Source organism: Dermacentor variabilis, chromosome 5, assembly GCF_050947875.1.
Source record: "Dermacentor variabilis isolate Ectoservices chromosome 5, ASM5094787v1, whole genome shotgun sequence".
In the NCBI taxonomy this organism is placed as follows: Eukaryota; Metazoa; Arthropoda; class Arachnida; order Ixodida; family Ixodidae; genus Dermacentor; species Dermacentor variabilis.
This window is the reverse complement of record NC_134572.1, coordinates 115,653,550-115,677,508: the sequence shown is the minus strand read 5'-3', so window position 1 is coordinate 115,677,508 and position 23,959 is coordinate 115,653,550. Positions and strand designations below refer to the sequence as shown.

At 45.4% G+C, this 23,959-nt stretch overlaps 1 protein-coding gene across 1 annotated transcript; it reads right to left on the bottom strand.

Annotated features, from left to right (window-relative positions):
- Window positions 1-8,212: 8,212 nt before the first annotated feature.
- On the bottom strand, window positions 8,213-23,942 carry Mlc1 (Myosin light chain alkali). Its single transcript, XM_075693373.1, has 6 exons — window positions 23,822-23,942; window positions 23,687-23,714; window positions 13,545-13,685; window positions 12,548-12,715; window positions 11,567-11,653; window positions 8,213-8,838 (listed from the first exon to the last, which is right to left on the bottom strand). Exons 1-6 carry the CDS (start codon window positions 23,822-23,824, stop codon window positions 8,783-8,785), a joined length of 483 nt encoding a protein of 160 aa, XP_075549488.1. The 5' UTR covers window positions 23,825-23,942; the 3' UTR covers window positions 8,213-8,782.
- Between the last annotated feature and the right edge of the window lie 17 nt (window positions 23,943-23,959).

Genomic DNA, 23,959 nt, shown 5'->3' with positions numbered 1-23,959 from the left:
GATGCGATGTGCCACGTGAGGCAATGACAATGCTCAACCTTCGCAGAGCGTATGAAGCATGGCACACAACAGCGCTTCAAGCAAACACCTTCTCCTTATGTGTGTTCTGTGTACTACGCAAACAAACAGCAGTGGTGCGCGAAACGTAACGTTTAACATCAACTCACCACTCTCGTATTGGACAAAACGTTGAAGAGATTAAGCTTTCGCCGTCAACATCACCCCTAATTACCGTCAATCAAAGCAACCAGCACAGAAAGCTTCGCTTACATCGATTCCCACAGTGCTTGGCATCTGCATATTTTACAATGGAGCTGTTAGAAGCTTGACGTTCGCAGTTAGCTGGGGGAGGGAGAGCTGAGAGAGTGAAAGCATCGCGCAGCATAGCCACGGGCGACGAGTGTGGGTGGAGCCTAGCGGGGGAGAAGGAGCGGGGCGGCGGGGACACAGGTGGTGTGACATCATTGCTCTGAGAGTTAGCCCGAGCTCTTTACTTCCGGGTGGCTATGGAACCACCCGACTGCCGGAACATGGACGAGCGCCTGCAAAATTATACGGAGATTCTCGAAAATTATCGGCTACGCAGGAGACTAGTGCCACCACTGGATAAAAGTCTAAACAATAGAGAGGCAATCGCATGGAAGCGCCTGCAAGCTGGGAACTTCGTAAACCAGGTCTGGGCATACCATGTTATACATCATAGAGAAAACGATAAGTGCAAACACTGTGGGGCGAGAGGGACCCTCGATCACATAATGTGGGAATGCGCTTGCTCCCTAGGAGCTAAAGCAAACATAAATTGTAGAAAGGCTTGGGAAGCCCTGCTGCGGAGCGAGGACCCTACTCCACAGCAACAAGCCATCCGCCTGGCGGAAGAAGCCGCGAAGACTCAAGACCTCTTTGCTTGCTTCTAATCGCGGAGGACTCGTCTCCTAGGCCTGTGTGCCGGGTACGGGAAGTAGGGAGCCTCCTTATCTGGCGGTACAATAAAGTTGTCATCTTCATAATCATCGTCATCATAATAATAATCATCATCATAAAAACTAGCGCGCTCGTTTCGGCGGTTTTCCAGAAGCTACCAGGTACATGGCGTCGGAGCTAGCGTGCATCAGAGCTAAGGCGCGGCGGTCGCCACCGCGTCGCGTTGGTGCCGCATCTGGCATACGACACCGACGCATGGCGTCTCAACAAATCACTTCTGTTGCGGCGGGCGCCTCAAATGGCGAGCCGTCCTAACCAAAACCCCCCCACAGAAGAAGACCTTAACTTCCCCCAGCTCCGCTGGTCTCTTGTGTTTGCGATAGCAGAGCCACGCATAATTTTTTTTTAATCATGTCAGTAAAAAAAGAATAATGTGCATAAACATCAAGAAAAGCTTCGCTTAACACCGCATATGCGAGAAATTAGCCTTCTTTTTTGTTTCTTAATTACACACCGGCATACACGTTGATTACAAGTGCCCATACACGCACTTATTCATGCGTGTGAACGAGTCAGCTTGGGGCCGGGAGACCTGCCCGTAGCGGCACCTGCGCATCCAACGCGTCGAGTAATTAGCACGGCATGTCCGCCGAGCTTCAGCCCACTCCCTCCAAGCGTGTGTAGCCGAGAACGCCCGCCGCCCGTGGTTTATGCGTCTCAGAGCATCGCGGAACAGAACGCGCTGGCGTCAGCGGCGGCAGGTGTTCCCCGACGGCTCGAGGTCGGGGTCACCGATAGCGGTCTTTCTCTCCGACCGCCCTTTCAGAGTCGGTGAGTACAGAACGCGGGCACCGTCTTCTTTCTCACCGGTCCATCCGCGTGCGCTGTGCGGCGCCGCTGGCCCACAAAGACGGGTATTTTCGGCGTGCGCAAACTGAGGGCGCCCCACTGGGAGGAACGCGCCCAGTTTCTAAACGAGGCTTCGATGAGAACGGGAACGAGCCGGTGTCCTACGTGCGCGCGAGCCGGTCGCCTACACTTTTGAAAAGCAACTGAGCGCTGGTGACGCCTTTAGGTGGGAAGTGGCTGCGATTCACCGCCCGTGATTTATGGCACCTTTCCCTCCTCTCTCCCAGCTGTCCGGTGCGTTCACTGCTATTGAATAAATCGAAGTTTCCGAGTAAGGAAAAAAATGGCAAGAAATTACGAGAACATGAAGGTCAATATCAAGCGACAGCTTCCTGCTGGCACATATTGCTTGGGCACTTGTTGGTTAGCTCTTATGGTTAATGGTAACGGTACTGTTACGGTGCACTGCCTTTAGAATTGGAACTTTTCACAAACCACAATAAATCCGATGCGACGATATGTATTGTGCACTGGTGACAAGAACGGGCCATTAGTATTTCTTCACGTACAGAAACAAAGCAACCGACTACGATTCCTTCAATCAAAAATGTAATTGTTTGCAGTTACCAGCTACTGCCCCCCCCCCCCCAAAGTAACAAAATACTGAAGTGTAAACGATTACTTTTACGTTACTTTCTTTTGAATTTTTATTAATATTGCCCAAATGCAGTAAATGTATATAAAACGAACTGGACTTACGCTTTCAGTACGTCGTCGCAGCCGTTCAAGCGTTCTTTACAACACTAACAATTGTTTTTAAAAAATTTCGTCGCTCATTTTCCATCTTTTTTTTTTCTAAAGACGTCGACAATAACACGGAAAACTCGCTCGATATGCGCTGTGGAAGCAATGGCTGCGCTGTAGTGCACGAACGCCTCGCGCGTAAGATCAAGGCTGACCAATGCCGCCATACTCGCGTCTGGATTTTCTATGAACCGAAGCGTTTAATTGTTGTTGGAACTCGGAGAAGACGCTCTTGGTAATGAAAAACTGGGGAAAAAAATCATCCGTTGGTGATTTGCTGGTCCTCGGTGAGGTGTCATACCAACGCCGATTTAATTTGTCGGCCAACAACTGGTGGAGCTCTGGCCGGCCCCCGTCACCCTTAGAAGAATTTGATGTTGGGCTAGTCAAAAACTCATTATGGTAAAACAAGTTAGAGCGCAAGAAACACGCCCGCATAGACGCACACTGCAATCACTCCAAAAAAGATCCGCCGCCATTCCACCCTGTAAAAGAGGATGTACAGCGAAGCTTTTGTCGACGATGACACACAGCACCACCACAAGCGACGTACTTCACGGCCCACATGTACCCATCCGAAAGTTCAGCGCGCATCCTTATTCTTCTAGGCCCTCCGCCAAGCGCAAGTGCATTATTGAACTACTGTTTAAAAGTAAAATGCATAAGAAAAATGCTTAAAGTACGACTTACGCACAAGCTGCAGACATGATAACTTCGGGTTGTTATTCGAATATACGAGAAAACAAAAATCTGTTACGCGGAAACTGAAAGACAAAGCCCTTTTTCAGCTGCCGTTTCACCTGCCGTTTGAGGTCTGTTTGAGTGCCCGCGGCCCCTAGGTGGCGGTACCGTTAGCACAGCATACTTCCTCATTCTTGTAGGCCCTCCGATTAGAGCAAGTGCGTTATTGAACTAATCGAATTTCTCAAAGTGAAATGCACCAGAAGATTCGTAAAATACGACTTACACATAACCAGAACACACTATAGCATCGGATTGTAATTCGAATATAGCATAAAACATAATTCTGTTATGTGTTAACTGTTTTGTTGTTTTTGTGTAAGCAAAACCGCGCACGCGCACAGGAAATGTCGCGACCAACAAGAGGCTAACAGCTTCACTATAAGAGACCCCCCAGACATAAGGAGTCTTATTGAAGTGAGCGCACGCGTGGGCGTGTACGTGTATGCGGGTGTGTTTTTTGCTCTCTAATTTGTTTTACCCTTTCACTCTATAACCATTAAGCCTTAAACCGAATAATTGTAAGGGACGCCAGCTGAAGTTCACGTTCCCGGAAAAGGTGGCTAAATCTCCTAATGTAACTAAAAATATAACTATTTATCATTCATCATTCAAAAACATTGTGTTACAATCGCAAAATAAGTATATGTGAGTCCCGTATCATGCAGACAGACAGGGACATGTACGTCCAATGGCCAGAAACATTTCTATATAAGAGAAATTATAGACTGCGCAAAGCGACTAATTGCGTAGCAGCTCTTGCCATCTGTGATCGCCACTTAAAAACACCTCCAAGAGAGGTGGGAAAAAGTCGGATTTGCCTGTCTGAACTTGCGTATCCACGAGGCTGCCACGCTGGACTGCCACGGTAGCCCTACGTAATTCTCACTAAATTACAGTGCCAAATGTTGCGTCACTTCTTACCGCTTGTCACGCCAATAAGTTAACTTGTTACATGCAATTGGTTACAGGAAAGTGTAATTGAATAACAGTAACCTTTTCTGAGTAAAAAAAAAGTAATCGTTAAATTACAAATTACCGAGAAATGTAACTGATTACAAGTAATGAATTACATGTAACTCGTTACGTACAAGTCTCGATTACCAAACTTCCTTGCACTATCTCCGAGGTCGGTCCTTCATGGAATTTTCGGGGGGGTTGGGGGAGTGCAGAAAAACAATGCTTTGTTTAGAAAAAATCACCATACTTTGAAGTTTATAAACGGTCAACTGAGAAACCTCACAATGTGGCTTTAAAGAACTTACATGTTTGAAGAAACGTCACAAATGCATTAACATCGCCTCTTGTTTCGACAGGTGTATTGTTTTGATCTTTTAATTCTGAGAAGTCAAGCGAGCCAGCTGGAGTTCTTCCGTTGATCAGTTAAGCCTCGTATTAAAAAATGCACCTTAGCTTGAAGCCCATGCTTGACTTGATCATAAATGATACCTGTCGCGAACATCCCAAAGGAAACGCATTGACTGTCCTAGACATGTTCACGTCAAGATCGCGTCATTTAGATCAAGTCAAGCACGGGCTTCAAGTTGAGATGCATTTATTTGAATACGGGGGTTAAGGCTCTGATGAGACAGGTCAACGTGGGCTGGAGGACGAACACTGTCCCACGCACAACACACGCTCCAATTTCACCCTGGCGCGCTTGAAATCTCGCGCTGATGACACGCCGAAAGATGTGCTGCAGAGCAGCTGTTATCGGCTGCGTCGGCGTTTCCGTTAATATTGCATTCAAAATCGCAAACGGAAGTAAGCGTATGAAAGGGAACGCGTGCTAATCGGGCGTCTTCCTTTTCCTGCATCCGTTCGCGGTTCTCAGCGCAAGGTCGACGTCAGCCCAAATAGCTTACTCAACTGTAAGTACAGTGCTGTCTAAAAGGCTGGTTGGTTTCGAGATTATCTACTCATGTTACCAGCGCGATAGAAGCGGGACACAAAAAATGAGACGCAGACACCACAAACGTCAGCGTTTGTGATTGTGAAGTGCACGTGGAAGGATGCACAGGGACTCTATAAGCGGTCTGTCAAACTGGTACACTTCAGGTAATGTGTGTTGGAAAGCTTACTTAATGTTGGCCCATCGTAGCCTCCTCTTTGGTCCCCGTGATATTCGCACTATACCGGATAAGAAAAAATTGTAGTTATATACTATAAGAATTCTGCCAATGTTTAACCTTATCCTCCCTCACGAAGCCGTGTAACCTTTAGAATTTGACGCTAGTGTATAGGAACGCTCATTAACCGAATTCAAGCATTAATTATCACAAAGATTTACATTGTCTAAAACTGAGGCTACTTCAACACTTTCTCTAAGGTAGTTTTAAAGTCGTGCTTGCTAAAAGTCTGAATATATAAGCCCAAAAAGTGAGTGTCATAAATTAAGGGTGCATTCTTTCCTGCAATGGAATGATATCACGTCATTGGACTGTTCAGTGTCACTCAGAAACACCTGAATGAAAGAAAAAAATTGAATGAAGGTCAGCTCCCACAAAATAAATCTGCAAATGAAATTATTCTCGGAAATTAATAGTATGTAATCACGCACGTGTTCTGCGTGGACTCTTATTCATGTTTTCGACCGGCATTGGCACAGCATCCTTACTTATTTAAAATTGATTATGCTAGGTTAGGTTCTGCCAATGCAGTTCATTCTATTATTCTAGAATTTGCTGACGTAAACTTCAAGCTCAGTCTCATAGGAGACAGCTTTGTGGGTTTTCGTGGGTGCCATGTTTTTACAGCACCACCGTGATCCATTTACCACCTGACTACCCGCTGCTGGATGTTGCAGTGATCATTACCATTGAGCACCTCGGCGATCACCAAACATGTATTTGATTCGTTTACTCCGAACAGATACCGCAAGTTATAAGGTTGAACACCAGCTGCCTCAAAAGTGAGAGGACATGATCTCTATCCTGCTATCTAGCATGTATATATAAACATTTTTTTTAATTTTCGATTCAATTTTTTATTTCATTGTAAGAACGGTTATTGTAGCCATGGTAATGGTTGTGGCGACGCGCACACATATATTGCACAATACCTCGCACATGCAGGTTGCCGCGCGCCACGTGAACAGATGTTCTTGAAGCGCGCTTCTCTCCACGAACACCCTTAATGCAGCGAAGCCTGCTTTGACGAAAAAAACAGTTGCACGCGAACATCCTTGAGGTTTGTTGGAATGTGCAGACTATCACCTGCAATTTTCAGAAAGTGCTGCCTACTTCATGGGAACAATAAAGGGGTCGAGACACATACTGAAGTCGACTATATTGTTTATATACAGTCGAGCCCAGATAAATAGAATTTGGAGGGAATTACAAAATAGTTAGATATATTGATAACCTAATACCTAATGAGTAATCGCGTTGAAACTTGGGCGAGTTGGTGGAAATTTATACTAGACAAACAACAACGTTTATATGTTCATATTTTTTTTTTCGATTTACCATTTAGCTGAGAGTCAACGTTCACGTTGTGAGCTTCATTTCTTCTTCGTCGTTTGTGTTAGCCCCCGCTGCTGTTTGTCATATACAAATACCTAAACGTGTTCTGATAAGTAGCACTCAAATGAAGGCTACGCCGGTCCCTGATACTTTCCTGTGACCACTGTAAACCATGGGTTCAAAAATGTATGGCAACAAGAAAGTCAAGTTATTTAGTTGCGGATATCTGCGCAGACTGCGTACGCTCATTATCCAAAAGACTAGCGCAAAATAGCAGGGACAAACACTTTGTCCGTGTTATTTTGCGCTAGTCTTTTGAATAATGATGACCCACCAACTAGCCCAGCTTTCTGCCTTGATTGCGTACGCTCATCGCACTGTCCAAAGTGCGTGGTGGCATTCTATGTTATGGTACGCGGTGCATAGTGGTAAACGACGTTGCGGCAACAATGTTCGCAGTATCTTGAAATTACCGGCACAATAATGCTACACTGCAATGGTTGTTTTATACACGGGACATTCTCAGCACACACTAACACGAAGGGGTGCCGATGAAAGTTTCCCGAGGATCAGAAGTGTCAGACCCTCCATGCTTTCCTCCGACCACCGCTTGCCTAACCGGTAATCAAACGGGATCCAGAGTGCCTTAGGCATGAAGTTAAATCTGGTTATCGTAGACACTGCAGTTCAAGTCGCTTTTTGGCTAAATCTCTGATAGACCTGCTGCGGAGTTCCGAGGGCCTCTAGAGCAAGTGCTTTGCAATAAGAAGCGATTACAGTACAGTAGGGTAGCGTCAACGCAACAAACATACTGAAGAAAAGTACACTTGAAGAAGGCACGACGCTGAGTGGTTTGATATATCAAAGGAGCCAGCAGGCGGAGCTCGTCATAGGCCTACAACGCTCCCGAGCACTGCACATTACAATGCTCCGGTGCTCCAACTGAATACGTCTATTGTTCGATGTAAGCAATAATTTGAAATACCTAGATTATATATAAGCAAGTTCGAAAAATCTGAATTCCATATGAAGCGCTTCAAGCAGGAACAGTAAAGGTGACCGAATGATTTTCGGGGGGTAAACCTATGGTGTATAGGCGTTGGATTCTTCTGTATACGTGGGGCTGCCGCATAGAAAAGTGGGCGGTCGTGGCTATCGGGACCCATTTTCTTCGTGTAGTAAGAGCGGCTGCGACGGTAACCTGGAGCTGGGAAAGGAGCTGGTCGTTTCGATAACGTGCTAGTTGGCTTCGCGAGCACCATTCAAACACTGACGTCTGTCTTCAACTGCGCCGCTTTGCTGCCACCCACGAAATTCACCGAAATGGTGCTCAATTAGTGCAAGAAGTCAGAAGAGCATTATGAGAAGCTCGTATGTGCTTGTGATCGTGTGTATCATAATCCTTGATTGTGTGGATAAAGTGATACAGACAATGACAACGGCACGGTTTATTACAAGAGAACGCACACCACGTCTTTCTTTTTATTGTCCAAACAGCGTAAATTTTCTAAGGCACATTTCTTATGTCTAGGGAGCTTTAGTTGTACACGCCCGATTACTTCCATAATGTCGGTTCCAATAGTTACAATTTATGGCTTTCGTTCTCTGTCATCAGCGGTTCTCTCAACATTTCCCTTCGTATAAGGCGGGGTAGACCTTGTCATCACTTCGCGTTCCTGACGACCACGACGACTGAGGCGCCCGCTGGTGTGAGAAAGCACACCGACCGAGCGCCGAAGGGAGGTGTGACGTTCGCGAACCCGGCCAATCGGAGGACAGGAGAGGTGAGCAATGATCAGGACGACCGTGGCACTTCCGGCGATCATCTCTTCCGCTGCCACTGCAGCCATTGTTTCGACGGGGTGACGATAGCTCCCTCGTTCGTCGGGCAATGGATGCGGCGAAACTTGTCGCCAGTGAGGACGGAGACAGACGGGTGGAGCGAAAGGAAACTGAGAGGACCTTGCGTGACTTCTTCGCCCCTCCCCCCTGGTATTTGTTGTTTACTTGTCCTTCTGCTCCTCGGGGAATGGTCCAGCCAGAACGTTCTTGATGAAGTCTGTGCGAAAAAAAAGAAGAAAAAATAAACGCACTTATTAGGCAGGTCGATGCGATTACGTATTCTTTAAAAGCGAATAGGTTTATTTGGCTCCTTCAACCGTGTTCGTAGTTGGTAGTCGATGGTCGAACTCGGCAAGAAAAACGTTCGTTCGTTTCTTCTCTCGCTCACTTGCTCTCTGACTCTCTCTCTCTCTTTCTAGTCCTGTCGTTCGCTCTCTCGCTCGTTCTTTCGTTCTTTAGACATTTACAATCATGGTCAGTTGTTTCTGCACAATCTTTTTTTTTAAATACCTACCCGTATTCAGTGAAACCTCTTTCGTTAGCCTATTTTAGCCAACCCTGATTTTGGTCATATTACTAGCGAAGGTCGTTGGCCAAAGGCAAATAATATTTCAAAAATTTTTAAAAAGCTTTGTGTATTTGCCCCACCCCTCCATTATTTGTGATGAATAAAAGGCAAACGAGTATTTTGCGCTATGAACTATATGACGGCGACTGGTCAAGGCTGCGCTAAGTTTTGTCCCCTTTCTTTTACAACCTAAGGCACGAGGCAACTAGAGAAGGAACATCTCTTTTCAATAACTTGCGAAAAGTCTTTAAGGCACTACGGAGAAAGCTATACAAAACCATTTTGTGATCTCTTTTTCGTGTACCGAGCCAGTCTAGAAAAAATTTCGCCCTGCGTTAGTTTCTTGTTAGCTTCCTTATGCGCCTTACATGCCACATAACATTTGATGTATTGGACGTGTCATCAGGTTATTTTACATTTTACATCGTAATAACGATGTAGCACGCAACAAACACGGAACGTCAACAACCGTTGAACGCAGTTTCATTTAAAATTATTGTTCAGGTTTGCAGAAAATAAATATTCTAGAACGCGCCGTTACAAAGGCAGTTTGCCTTCATTTTTCCTTTCAGTTTAACTCGAGACAGAATAAACTGAATATAGACTGAGTTAAGCATGTAGCAACAACATAGCCGCTTTGTTTCCAGGTCCCATTGGACTCATTTCTTTTTTCTATGGAGTGACACAAAAATAAACAGACGGAGCGTTTTCTACCCGCAAGCGCTTGAAAAGAGGGTCAAGAGAGCACACCATTGAAAACACGTCGTGCGCAACGATTTGTGCATAATAGCTTTTGGCCTACGCCGAAGTCACGACTACGGATCAAGGCGTTCGTTCATCACGACCACAAAGACGCCCTTGCCCCGCCCCTCCCTCCAGGAAGAGCTTCCGAAGCTGAGTTCTGTGCATTTGTTGAGATTTCACGATGGTTGCCTGGTCTTATTGATGTACCGCTTCTTTCGTTCGAGATGTTTGTCTCGCCGCTTACCACCGTGTCCATGGTTACTTCAGTTCGACGGTGTGCAGAAGAAGTCACCACGAGAGGATGCGTGGTAAAGACGCAAAGTCATTGATTACATTCTGCTATCGACCCGAGTAGGGTGCACGGCATATTAAAGCAGTCGTGGACATTTGGGACACATCGATTTCTCTAATGCAATCTCACAGAGTTCCCAACTGAGCCTCTTTGTCTTTGATTGCTTTGTCTGTGTGCGTATGCACACTTACTTCAATCTTCTTTTATTATTGCATGGTGTACTGAAAAGACGCTTAAATTATTTCCTACGTACACCCGGAAACAATTTAGCACGCTTACTTCAATCTTATTTTATTATTGCATGGTGTACTGAAAAGACGCTTAAATTATTTCCTACGTACACCCGGAAACAATTTAGTACTGGCCATGCTTGTACCTTTTTTTGGGTGAGTACTTGTTTCCTTATTTGAGTTCATATTCGAGAGTTAGGCGCGGAGGGCCTTTGAAAACAAAAAACTTCGTACTCGACCAGACCCTCCATCGTTGTTTGAGGGGAACTGAATCATCACGTCGTATTAACAGATACAACGTGCCACCAGCGTATGACATGAATAATTGATGCTTCACATGGTACCGCACTGGCGGAACACCATCTTGCATCGCGGCTGACTATGCCGGTATGAATTCTCGATGGATCACTGAAAGGTTATTACCACTTATGAACTAAGTTATAACCAACCGGCGAGCTTTCTGAAGCAACGGAGATCCTCTCAATGAACTCAAAGACGACGTGAATATAACTCATGTGGGAGGGGCGTCACAAATTTCGTGACATACACTTCCGCTGCCTTAACCAAACAGCGCGCGCTAAATCTGATATACCAGTATCCGGAGAGTTATCAATCCCTATTAAGGTCCTTGAATTCCTCGCCCTTATCTGTGACTAAGTCGGGAGTTCAGCCCCCATTCAGCTGCAGAATACGAAGAGGTCGCTCAGAAAGGGCCGCGTATCTGAGCAAGCCCGATCTGCAGCGTAACGCCTTTGGAGAGCAAGCTCGCTCGCAAGACAGGATGCAGCACTTATAACGTAACGCATAACGTATGGCCGGTACAACGTAATGATTCCTTCGCCTCGCTTCTATGCCAATCTTATCATCCAGCGTTCGCGGCCGGCTGATCTCGCAGATAATGCGGGCGCTCTTGATACGCTCTGGCCAGAGCGCGATCGAAGCGCGACAAGGAATGGCATCGGAAGAGAATCGCTACACTATCCCGGGCAAAAATGCACAAGATGCACTCTACAGAGGGAAGTGTGATGTCAGTATGTGGCTCTGTCCTACGGACTTTTTTTTTCTTTCATCAATATCAGCGTAACGCGTGCCCCCCGACGATCGTACTTACTTTCGTACTTGATGAACCCATCCTCGTCTACTGTCCCTGCGCAGCACTGCATGATCTCGTCCACTTCGGCGTCAGTCAACCGCTCACCTGCGAAGGGCCGCGAAAACAGTTGCTCATAAGGTTTGACACGCGTTGTCCTTTTGTCTCTTTAGTTATTGGCCTGGCTGTTTGACCACTCTATAGCCTATAAAGATATTAACCCTTTCCAACGGCATTTTTCTCTATATACGAACACACACACACACACACACACACACACACACACACACACACACACACACACACGCACACACACACACACACATATATATATATATATATATATATATATATATATATATATATATATATATATATATATATATATATATATATATATATATATATATATATATATAATTCTCAATCGCGGTTAAGAGCTTTAGACAAACGTGCCACATTTCGGTTCCTTACTGTGCCAAAGAACTAACTTTGTAAATCTTGGACATAGTATACGGGGCAGTGCAGTGGACACACATGTTGAGCAAACAGCGCATAAAGACAGGGCTAAGGGAAGACGACAATTAGCCCAAATCAGCGCTCTCGTGCAATTATGTCTTTTTTTTTCTTTTTACTTTCTGCCCAATTCGTAGCGCATCTTTCTACGTGAGGCCTAAAAATACCCCTGCATAATTCCCGGTGGGTTTATTTTTCTAACTATACCTTTTTTCCCGCTGCTTTCTGTTAGCTGAAGCGCCCTTTAGGGTACATATTGTAGGACATAAGAGCGTCAGAAATACTCTGAAAACAGTAAGGGCGAAAAAATTCCATGTTTCTACTGTGTAGCCCGATTTGCCATAAATGGCCGGACGACCAACCGAAACCTGTTCTTCTCAACTACCTTGTCCTCTCTTCTTCTGTATCCTTCTGACAAGGGCGGATGCAACTGTCCGCACCGATCTCAGAGTCCACGGAAAAAAAGATATTGCTACGGAGACGTACCCAGAGACAGCAGGACGTGTGCCAGCTCAGCCTCGAGCATCTGTCCGTTCTCGGCCTTGTCGTAGACCTTGAGACCCTCAAGGAAATCGGCGTGTGTGCCCATGTCCTTGTCCTTCTTGATCTGGCTGTAGATGGGCAGGAACTCCTCGAGCGTCATCTTCTTTTCACCTGCGCAGCGCGTGCGAAGCACACCGCGGCTGTCATGGCGGTATACAGACACGCAAGCTCGAGTTCAGTGTTCGATCAGGTGAGAAAAAGTTCAAAAACTTTGCAGATAAAGAGTTGCAGTGCAGGACTGCGAGGACAAAGAAACTGCCGCGCCGTAGTGGCAGACAGTTTAGATCGGCAACAAAAAGAAAGAGCAAAAACATTGGCCCATGTGAAGCAAGAAAAAAAACGACATTTCAGAGAATTCAGCAACGCTGGTGTGAAAAACACAACTAGAGAACAGTGAGAGGGCTTTCTATTTAAAAGTAAGGAGATTTGCCGACCTATAAGTATTCGCCTGCATGCAAGTGCGCAAGGGAGAGGGCAGAGAAATGGTCCTAGGAGAAGCTGGGCAGTAGAAAGTGAAACATTAAACACCACTGTGTGGTATGCTGATTTCACTTTTGTGTCCAATTTGTCCGAGCATAAAAGTCATCATTACTCCACTGCTTACTTTTACAGAATCTATATTAGTATGCGAATGACCGCTAGTGTTTTGAGAGGCAGCCAGTGGACTCAAAGCAGTGAATTCAAGAAGAAATGGAGCACTTGACGATGCATCGATGTGGAGTGCCAGGGACAGAATCTGAGAAGCTCTGTCAGTGAACGGTCTGTCATACAAACGCTACCGAGAAAAAAAGAAGAGGAGCCTCATCTTGGAAATACAGCGCCATTCTCTGTACGGGTTAATGTCCACGGCCGTGCCAGAGCAAAGAATCCTCGTAACTTCGCACGACGACGACAGTTCACGGGACGTCCTTAGCGAACTTCGAGCGCCCAGTGTGCTTACCCCTCTTCTGGGTGCCTCCGTTCTTCTCGATGGTGGCGTTGGTGGGGCGCAGGTCGAGGGACCTCAGCAGGGATCCAAGGTCGGCGCAGTCCACCTTGCCCTCGGCGCACATGTCGTAGATCTCGAAGTGCTCACGGGCCTCTGCACGTGTCCAGAAGCAGCGTGACAAAATGGTGAGTCGGTATATAGCCTCCTCAGACACAACGAAATCCTAGTGACACAACACCTCTTAAAGTAATTTCTTACTGTCAACCGATCTGTTGCGACTCTGATAATAAATTTGGGTAGAGTGTCCATTTCTCCACTTCGGTCATGCAAGTTAAGCTCCTTTTCGGACTTTATGCGGAAGGCAGAGCTTCATAAATGCATGTACTATAAAATAAACGTCTTTTATGTTGTTAAACAAATAGATACAGTTTTAATGTCATTCACATGTAATTGTATTGTCATTGTATTGTCATTCACATGTGTGTAATGCACTGATGACTGTAATGCACTGTAGTGCACTAATGCACTAATGAACTAATGTACATCACAGTCATTTTTTGTACTCGGTGATAACGCAGCGGTACGTTTCGCACGAAGTATCAATTTTCTCGAAAATCAGTCGCACCAAAATCATTACACGCTACTCATATGGTGCCGTCTGTGTGTAGCTTTATGTTGCACCAGCTTACTATAGCTTATCTTCCGTGGTTTCACTTTGAAAATGATGAAAGCTGTTGTCCACAGAGGTCGACACTGTGTCTGAAGAGCATAGGAAAGCATGATGAAAAACAGCGCTAAAAAAAACAAGGAGGCCAAAAGCCTTACGACGTTAGCCTTGAGTGCCCACTAATGCACAGCTGTCAAGGCGGATAGGTGGGCTAATTGCTTGCTGCAGCTTGCATACATGATGACAACGTGAAATTAATGGAACGCACGGAAAAAGAAAAAAAAAAGGAGAAGAGAACGAAATGGTTTATATCCAGCGCTTGTCCCGTCCATTCGGCTTCATTGTCGCACCATGAGTTTGCTGTTACTATATTTGCATGTTAACTGAAGATTAATTGGAAAAATAGCCCCCAATAAACTCGTTTTTCAGCGAGCCTGTTTCCCTAATAAACAATTAGTTGGCACTCAGCTTTCACATCGTTCTCCGTTCTTCTGGTGTCCGCGTTTTTGTTTTTTATTTCACATCTTGAAAAGTTGTGTACTACAGGCTCTTAGCATCCGATTTCTTCGATACTAAGCGAGTGGCCTTGTCAGCTTCACACAAATATGGCGTGCAACTGTCCTGGTCTGCTGTAGTGGGAGCGCTGCTCAACTCCCGCACTTGTACTTAGTAAAGATAAGCAGGTTAACTTGCAACATAGTCCACCGTAGCGTTCCTAATTGACACATTATGGGAATATCTTGCAACAATGGAAGAATGTGCGTCATTATACAGGTCTATCGCTGTTGGGGAAAGAATAAATTATTGCCAGTCAAAAAAAAAAATATGTCTAGCCATCCCGGCCCTGCGAAAGTGCATGTCCAGCGAAGCTGTAGAAAACGACTACTACAACGGCTGAGGGGGGTATGGAATATTTTATTGCTTTAGAGTAATAGTAGTAATGGGAGTAATGGTAACTTTAACAGCACGCCACCGCTCATAGCGGTGCTGCAGCAGCACTGAAACCATTTGCTGGGTTGGCTACTTTATATACGAAAGTCTAGGGACGTCACTCCCCACTTCGCAAGCTGCCGTCGCCGTGGCAGCTTGCGCAACAGTAATCTGTACTGGGAAACGGGAAACACATGTGGGGAGCGTTACGTGCTTCGCATTGTAATCAGGAGCGCCTTATCATCAATTATGTGGCTCAGATTCTTGTTTTGATCTTGTTCTTTAAACGTATGCTGTCCTGTATGTTTTATGCGTGATTCCAAAGAATTTATGCACTGTTCGCTTCACTTCGCCGAGTGCTTGTAGCATCTGTCTTACAGAGGTAGGACCGATTACATTTTTCGTTTGCTTACGGGGTACGGGTCATTACAGACGATGGACGCGGGCACAAAAAATGCCGACGACTGAGAGGCTAACAGCTTCGCTGTTAAGAGCTTAGTGAATACACAATTAACTTTACTGGTCACTAGAACTTCGGCTCACTGAAATAGAAGTTCCGTAAATTAAATATAAGAAAAGGAAGTTAAAGTAGGAAAACCTTAAATCTTGTCACACACAAAAATGAACGGCTAGATTGGACCGTACCAACGTTTCCCGTTATTTCTCTCTCTTTCGTTTCACCTCAGTTCCACTAAGTACGCGTATAGTACACGAGCAGAATGACTAGTCGTGGAACACTGCATTGGCGTCTTCGTAATATGTACCGTCCATTCTGTGAGAATATTTGTTTAAATAGGTGCTCATATAGATATTTGGTTTTCTTCGGAAGTGCCAGGGATGTTCTTCCATATTCGATAGAAGACTTCTGATGGACGTTATTGCGTTAGCATTAGGAGTGTCAAAGTGAGAAAAAGTATATGCGTGTGAAGTGTGGAAAACCGAACACGTGATTATTATACGATAAGGTTTCTCACCGTAAATAGCTTGTTAAGCTTGATAGAATCGTAATAGGTAAAGGAGTATTAAAATGTATAAATGCTTCTTTATCTATGCGTCAATAGGCTGTGAGGATTGAGAATTACACATCAAGTACATTGCGTGTGTACTCGGGGGCTCCGCAAGGTTCCGTTTTAGGATCATTACTTTTTTTTGTTGTTCGTTAATGATATCAGTGCACTAGTTGAAGCGCATGTTAAAATGGAACTTTTTTGCCAATGATTGCTTTATTTATTCTCCAGTAGCTTGCGAAGGTTACCAAATTAATGTGATCAGACGCTTACAGGCATTGTATGCCTGTAGAATGGAACAGACAAATAAACTAGAGCAAAAGAACACTTGCGCATAATCGCTCAAATAGGCGGGAACTTTCCTTCATGCACCACATTGGAAACTATCCTCTAAATAATGCAGCGTGTTTCCAATACTTAGGAGTTAGCATTATGCACACATTGCAAGGGCACTCGCAAACTGATAATGTAAGTGTTCCAAAGCTTATATATATATATATATATATATATATATATATATATATATATATATATATATATATATATATATACTTTCTAGAGAAGAAGCTGGAATATATTGTGCTACACCAAAACATTTGTACGACCAGTCTTGGAGTACGCTTGTGTTGCATGGTCACCTCATCAGAAAGTCCTGAACGCAAAACAGAAAGAATACAAAGACTGGCAGTCCGTATCATATGCGGTGAAGTTGTGAGCTATTATTCGTTAGATACCTTTCTTTTTATAGATGATGCACACTAAATTTTGCTAGGAGCATTTATTTGTTGACTTTTCTTTCGTAACCCCTGTTCTTTGTTCCTTGTTTTCCTGTTGTTAACGACCAATAGCGTCAGTGAAAGTGTATGTTACATAGAATGAATATTATGTATCATGTATTCTTGACACAACACCCTTCCTGTATGACCCAAAGAACGGGATTGATAGTATGAAATAAATAAATAAGTAAATAAATTTGTTGTTATTATTATTATTATTATTATTATTATTATTATTATTATTATTATTATTATTATTATTATTATTATTATTATTTGCTATAGGGAAATGGAGCATCAGGAAGTGTGCCGTTTTATTCGCACCTCTCCAATTCAGCCCCTTATAGTTAAACTCCACTCGCCCAACTCCTGATGCTAATTGTAACGGCCTTTACTGCACGAGTACATGCTGCCAGCTACCACAGGTAATTGTCCCAATGTCAGTCATCTGCATCGTCCGTCCACATGCATGCACATCCCGACTAGCTTGCACCAGCCGTCTAAGCAGTATATACTTTCCCTCTCTCTGTGTGTGTTTCCTGCCCCGCCCCCCTTTTTTTTCGTTTCTGTACTTTTGCACCTTTGCAAGGTAGCAGACCGGGCCTCTGCTCATTTTTTTCTTCTTTTGAATTGGGCTGGAGGGCGCATGGATAGATAAGTTCAGTGGAGTGGAGCCTCGAGAAGGACGCGGAAGAAGTCAATTTCGAATTACGCACGCGCAGAAGCTGCGCAAGCCTAAAGGACAACGACACGGACACAGGGCATACAATCGGCCCGGCGATGTAGCACGCGAGGCGCGAAGGCGAACAAGGGCGGCCAGCCGAGTCGGCGCCGCTTTGCTGAACCACCACCAAGGCCCAAGCAGGCCACTTACGCGTGCGCGCAGCCTTAAATGGCGCTGGTAGCCGGCCGCGCCTGCCTCCGCGGGATCCCGAAGCGGAGGACCCGTGGCGCTCATAGCCGCGGCTCCAGCGGCAGCCGCCGACGTCGGGGCGAGCGTCGGTGCGCCTCCCGAAATAGGAACCGGGCTCCCGTTGCCTGCTTGCTCGGCCGACGCACAGGGCGCGACGCCAAATTTAGAGGCCCCGACAAAAGCCGCGGACTCCTTCTACTACTCCGTCCATGCCCCCCTTCTAACTCTCCTCCTTCTCGGCAGACATGGCGGCACCGCCAAAAGCCATCTTGGGCAGCCCGCGGTCCGACAGCGGAATCTGTCCGGTCACGCATTCCCATTCGGGAACGTGCCGTACCGGCGCGAACGCGTCTCGCGTTCACGCGGGTTAAAGAGCAGTGTACCAGACAGGGAGATTTGTTTTCGCAGCTGACGCTCAGGTGTTGAAAGCGGTGTAGTGCACAAGACACCATGGCACGGGCTACGAGTCTTAGTCAAATTCCTTTGTGACTCACAGCCATGAGAGAGCGAACGATGGGAAGTGTGTGGGCGAGCCGGCGGCGTAAGCTGGGCTCAGTGGATCCCCTCTAGAGGTGACAGCATCATTTTAGGCTACGGCTATTCGGCTGTCTTTTTTTTTTCTTTCTTTCTTTAATGTTCCCGCGGTAATGGCGAGTAACACAGCTACATAACGGTGATAATGGGACGCCCCGATTGTCGCGAATGGAAACAACCTTCGACACTCGCATCTGTCTAGGCTTGCACGGTCGTACACTTCCTAAAATGTTTTCACAGATCGCAACTACGACTGCAGCTGCGAATTGCAGCTTTTCTGGCTGCTGGTCTGCCTCGTGACGAGGAGGAGGAGAAAAAATGAAAACAGTTGTGTCTTTTTTTTTTTTTTTTTTTTGCCCACGAGAGAGACTTTTCAACTATTGTCCCAACATCCCACAGTGACTCGTCTCGCAAGCTCCTTTAACCGCAGCGCAAAACACACGAGCACTTCTCTTCAAAAATTCCGAATCCACCCGCGTGAGTTGCCGGTGTTGCTCCTGGTCCCTGCGATAGGACTCGCGCTTCTGTCTGCTATAGTTTCCAATAGCAGAGGAAGACGAGCAATGGAATTCTCCCTCGCCCTCCAACTTTGGAAGGTGAGAAAGCGCTCTCGTGTTTTGCTTTGGAGTAATGTCAATACGATCCTTTCGGTTTCGCTCCCAGCTTTTAGAATGTGCCAGGCATCCGACCCGTGTCCCCGCCGCGAGGTCGGGAATCGACTCTGGGAGCGGACAATGCGACAACCCTGATACCTCAATCCTACGTTTTTGTTATTATCCGTGGCGCCGAATGACTGAACCCAATGATAACAGCGGGTCCCTTGCGCGGGCCAATCAACAGTGCAGTCCATTCAGAACGACATTGCCTATAACGATAGCCGGTTATAACGCTGCGCATACTGCCTAATGCATAGAATTAGAATGTGCGTAAAACGAGCACGGTTATAATGAATAACAATCTGTGTTTATAACGATCACAGTTTCCAACCATCTAATCGTCCTTAGAGCTGGGCTTCACTGTAGTACCTTTACCACAGTTACCTTTAACCGTTACCACGTCCGTGCAGATGCCAGCGACGTCTGTTAACTATAATACGTGTCTCGTATGCTCATATTTCACATGTACATAGAACAGTGCGGGCACGTTAAACAATAATGGCTGAAAGTAATGGTTGCTGTTGCTTGTCAAATGCGGCAGAACGAGAAGTTTCAAAATAATGTAGCTAGAACAGAATTGCTGCGTTACCCCCATCCTGGTCTCACACACAACACAGCCGGAAGAAAACGGTGCTCCAATGCTGCCCCGAAGAATCGCCGTTCTTTGTATTTGGCGATCCTATAACTAATGTCGTGAGAAGCACGCAGTTCGATCCTTCTTCTATTTACATTGTCTCAATCCAAAAGGCCGGAAGTTTTATTCATGCTCGAACTGCTAGTTCTCCGCTGAAGCATTCCCCTTGAGACCTAAAGGAAGGTGGGGAATGCAGGATAATGCTCGTCGCCAAAGCATATATGTCACCCGATTCGAAACGAAGTTACGCAGTTCGAATGTCGAACAGAAGCTTCGACAGCCGACACATTGCTTTCTGCACTTCATGCATTATCGGTGGAGACCCAGACGCGAAGTCATTGCCGAACTCAAATGCGACTATTCGCTTTTGCGTGCTGTCATCGAAAGCTTACTGTTATTTCGAGCCACACCGGAGCGAGTCTTCCAGCAGTGAAGTGCGTAATATTGGACGATTCCTGATGGCACCGCAAGTCGCCGAGAAACATTATAAGGCACTCTAACTTAGGTATGCATGTCACCACGACACGATTTCCGAGTTGTATGACATAAATCTGTAGCAAGTCTATTTTAACTAGCGACGTTTTCTTTATCTTTAAGCGTGTTTCTTTTATTTATTTATTTTTTCTCCATCTTCGTTATTTCTATTCATACGTGGACACGGATCTACCTAACTAATAGAGGCCTCAAAAATATTGCAGAATGTGCACCTGAAATGACATCCTATTTTTCCATTTCGGTCGGCATCTTGACGTATACGGTCGAATACCAGTCAGTCGGAATTCGCTGCTTCCATCAGTCACACATTTATGCATTTGCTCACATAAACTAATGACAACTTCGGCTTCTCCAAATTCATGCAGAAAATACATGTACTATATCGGAAAACTGACAAAGCAAGACCTGCTATTACGGTTACAATGAGCCGAATCGAACGTAAAGGCGGTGGCACCATAAGAGATAGCGTTTAGGAGCCACCGCCAGTGAACATTGCGAAAACTCATGCACAGCCGACCAAAAATTAAAAGCGATAGCTGCTACGTGTTCTATATATATTTTTTTTTGAATCCGCAAGCATTTCTATGCTTAGCCAACGAGGAATCCCTACCGTCCATCTATCATGTAAGACGATCGCTTTCAAGTTGAGGCCCGCAACAGCGAGCGAATTTATCTGCCTGCTGCCTCTCGCTTCAACGCGAACTAAGCGGCCAGAACACAGCGCACACGAGCCTATCAGCACTCGGCGAACTCTGTCCCCATCGCAGATCGCTTTCAAGATAGGGCCCATGCGGCCGCGCCATACGCAACCACCACCGGAATACGGTTGATCACGCGTTTGATAATGGTTCGACGCGAATGGATAAGGCGCTAAAGAGCGAACGACTTATAATGATCGGAACGTTATCGGAGCACCTGGCGCCGCCACCTGCAGTAGTTTGCTTACGTCATCAGTTCACCTTGCGCCGCCGTCCGCAACAGTTCGTGTCGCCGCAGCGCTGTCGTTTATGCTGGTCAGGTCAAGTTTCATAACACTTATAATGATACCGGCCTACGTGAAGATGAGCAAGTAGCAGAGTGCTCACGAATACTTAGACAAGTCTCAGAGAAGTATCTGAGTGAATCCCCCCCCCCCCCTAGAATGTACCTCATTGAGTGATCCTGTCCCGAGATTTTAGCACGCAAAAAGTTGAGTCAAGTGCGATAGAATCTTTGCAGCGCAACCTTAGCCAGTAATACATTTGTGTCTGAAATATGCTCGGACAGCGCGACTGTTCGCAAACGCAGTCTTATTCGACTTTTAAATTAGCCATGCTTCACGCTGATTTCCATGCAAAATTTATATCTATTTGTACATTATATACATGGTAGATATTATTGTACTTGTGTGATTACATATTCCAGGGGTATGGCTACTTAGCTAACATTTTTACGCATGCAGTTGTCGCGTTTATCGACATAAGCGTTAAAGTAATTGCGAAATAACTTTTTACACTTTTTCACAGATGCGTCAGAAACCAGTGAAATAGACAAGTCATGCAGATTTTGAATAATGCATAGTGCCGAAGCCCGTTTCACATTGCATGAAACTATAACCATACAGGTCTTCCCAAACACGTGTCTATTGCAACCTCAGGGAGCACTTGCGCTGGTAAAATCGCGCGAACATAGGTGATCTGCTGCCCAACTAACGCCAGTGTGACACGCTTTATCAAAAAATACAAAGTAAAACAAAGTGTCTTTGTTCGCTCTAGAAAAGATATTTCCGATACTCTTGTGTACCGATGCGCGCGACCAGAGAGGACGTTAGATCCGCATTGAAATAGCGCACAGCGTGGGAAATCGTTTGTGCATCAGCTCGTCAGCCACCTTAAGTCAATATTACGCACACTTTCCGATTTTATTGGCGCTGGGGTTCTCCTTCCCCTTTTCTCCCCTTTCCCGTTCGTTTATCTGCGTTTACCTTACTTCAAGGTCCATCAGTGCAGCTAGATTCAGAGTTGTCTGTCGGCGCGTGTGTGCATATATTTGTACATGAACTATTGCGAGGTAAGAAAAAAAAATTAAATATTTCGCGCCATTTACTTTGACCTTGGAGCGATCGAAGCGTCGATGGTTTAGGTTTCACTGATGCGACCCGTGACCCCTAAAATGGCGGCAAGGACGTATTATTCAGTCAGCCGCACACGCAACTATATAAGAGACGGCTCATGTTGCTATATTGTTCACCTGCACGAAAATGTATCCTTTCCGTTCATCACCTGCAAAATCAGGCTGTCCATTCTTGTGTTACTTAAATGTTTTCGTTCTTTAGCCACCACAGCAGACCCAAGCTATTTAACTATAGCAGCATTAGCGCTTCGTCAGTGAGATACGAACCAATTTAGTTTTTGTTCATTCTTCTCTTTAATCTTCTCATTTACTTTTTACAAAGCTAGACGGGAGAACTAGGCCACCCCATTTGGCAATGGTAGGTTTCTATAGCACAAACGGAATTTACAGTACTGTTACAGGTCAAGCCTGTATCTGCTTTATTGGTAAGAACGTTCAGATAAGGTATTGCTGTACGTGAAGCGATGCGTAATGTTTTATAAACCTAGGTGTTCACAGCTGTCTTACGTATGGTACTTTCGGAACGCCAGTCGCGTGTTCCATCAGAGAGGTGCCCCCTATTCCTTATGTAATCTGAAAACTCGTGAGGAGCTGGTTCTTTAAGTTCCTCTGCACTTCATATCCAAGCCCCCAGTTTTATTCTACCTGTCGCAATCATGTGAACGACAGTCCCTTGAATGACCAATAAGCCAAAGACAATTACTTCTGGATTACGGCGCCTATACTCTCGTACGTTAATTATATTAAGTTACCATTGCTTTCTAATAAAGAGTAGTGAATGCGAGAAAATTGTATTAAAGCTAAATTATCTCCACTCTTATAATGAAGAAGAATGGTAGAGTAATTTTACGTTTGTTTAATGAAACATTTTCAGCTGCTTCTTTCGTATGTAAATGCTTTGCTAGACAGATATCTACGCTAAAAAAGTTTACAACGTGCGGACTACTACAGTTAAATCAAATATATATCACTTTAAATGAAGATTTAGAAATATTCCTTATTACAGGAAATATCCGGTCAAGTGTTCGACCCAGAGAGTCACGGGTATCAAATAACCGAAACACGCCTATTTTTAGCATCTCTGCCTGTAGAACGGTGCACGAGCGCGCCCTGCCGCAACATGCTTTAAAGGAAATGAAGACTGTCGCGCTTTCACTGGCCTAACTTAAAACACATGTAAACCCTGCGATGTGCTCAACAAGTTTCTGCACAGTTTTCCCTTTTTTCTCAGCGCTGGATACTTTCCCACTGGTTGTGCTTAATTCACGTCGCGCGGTACCAGAGACATACCATTGGAAAAGCCCGTTAAATATTCGGGATGACTATTGCAGGTTAATAAGCAATTAGTACTCTTCTCACATACAGTGTACTGTTCGTCGCACTGTCTAGCGAATACGCTAAAATAAACAAGCAAATATGCATTCACTCACGGTCAACTTCATTGGGCTTGAGGTCCGCCTGAAAACGGGAGAGAAAAGAATATGTCGAGAGAAGTTTAGGCTCGTTGTCTCAAGCGGCTGAGGGTCGAGGTATCCAAATCTCAGGCCAGAAATGCAGGGACGCACCATTTTGTTCTTCTGGAGGGTCTCTTCCTACGAGAAGCTGCTCGCCGTCCTGGTCCGGATCGCGAAGTGATGTGGAAGAGCAAACTTTAGAGTTGCTTATATGGTCCTCCGCGCGGCGGCGCCACAGGCGCGAATCTA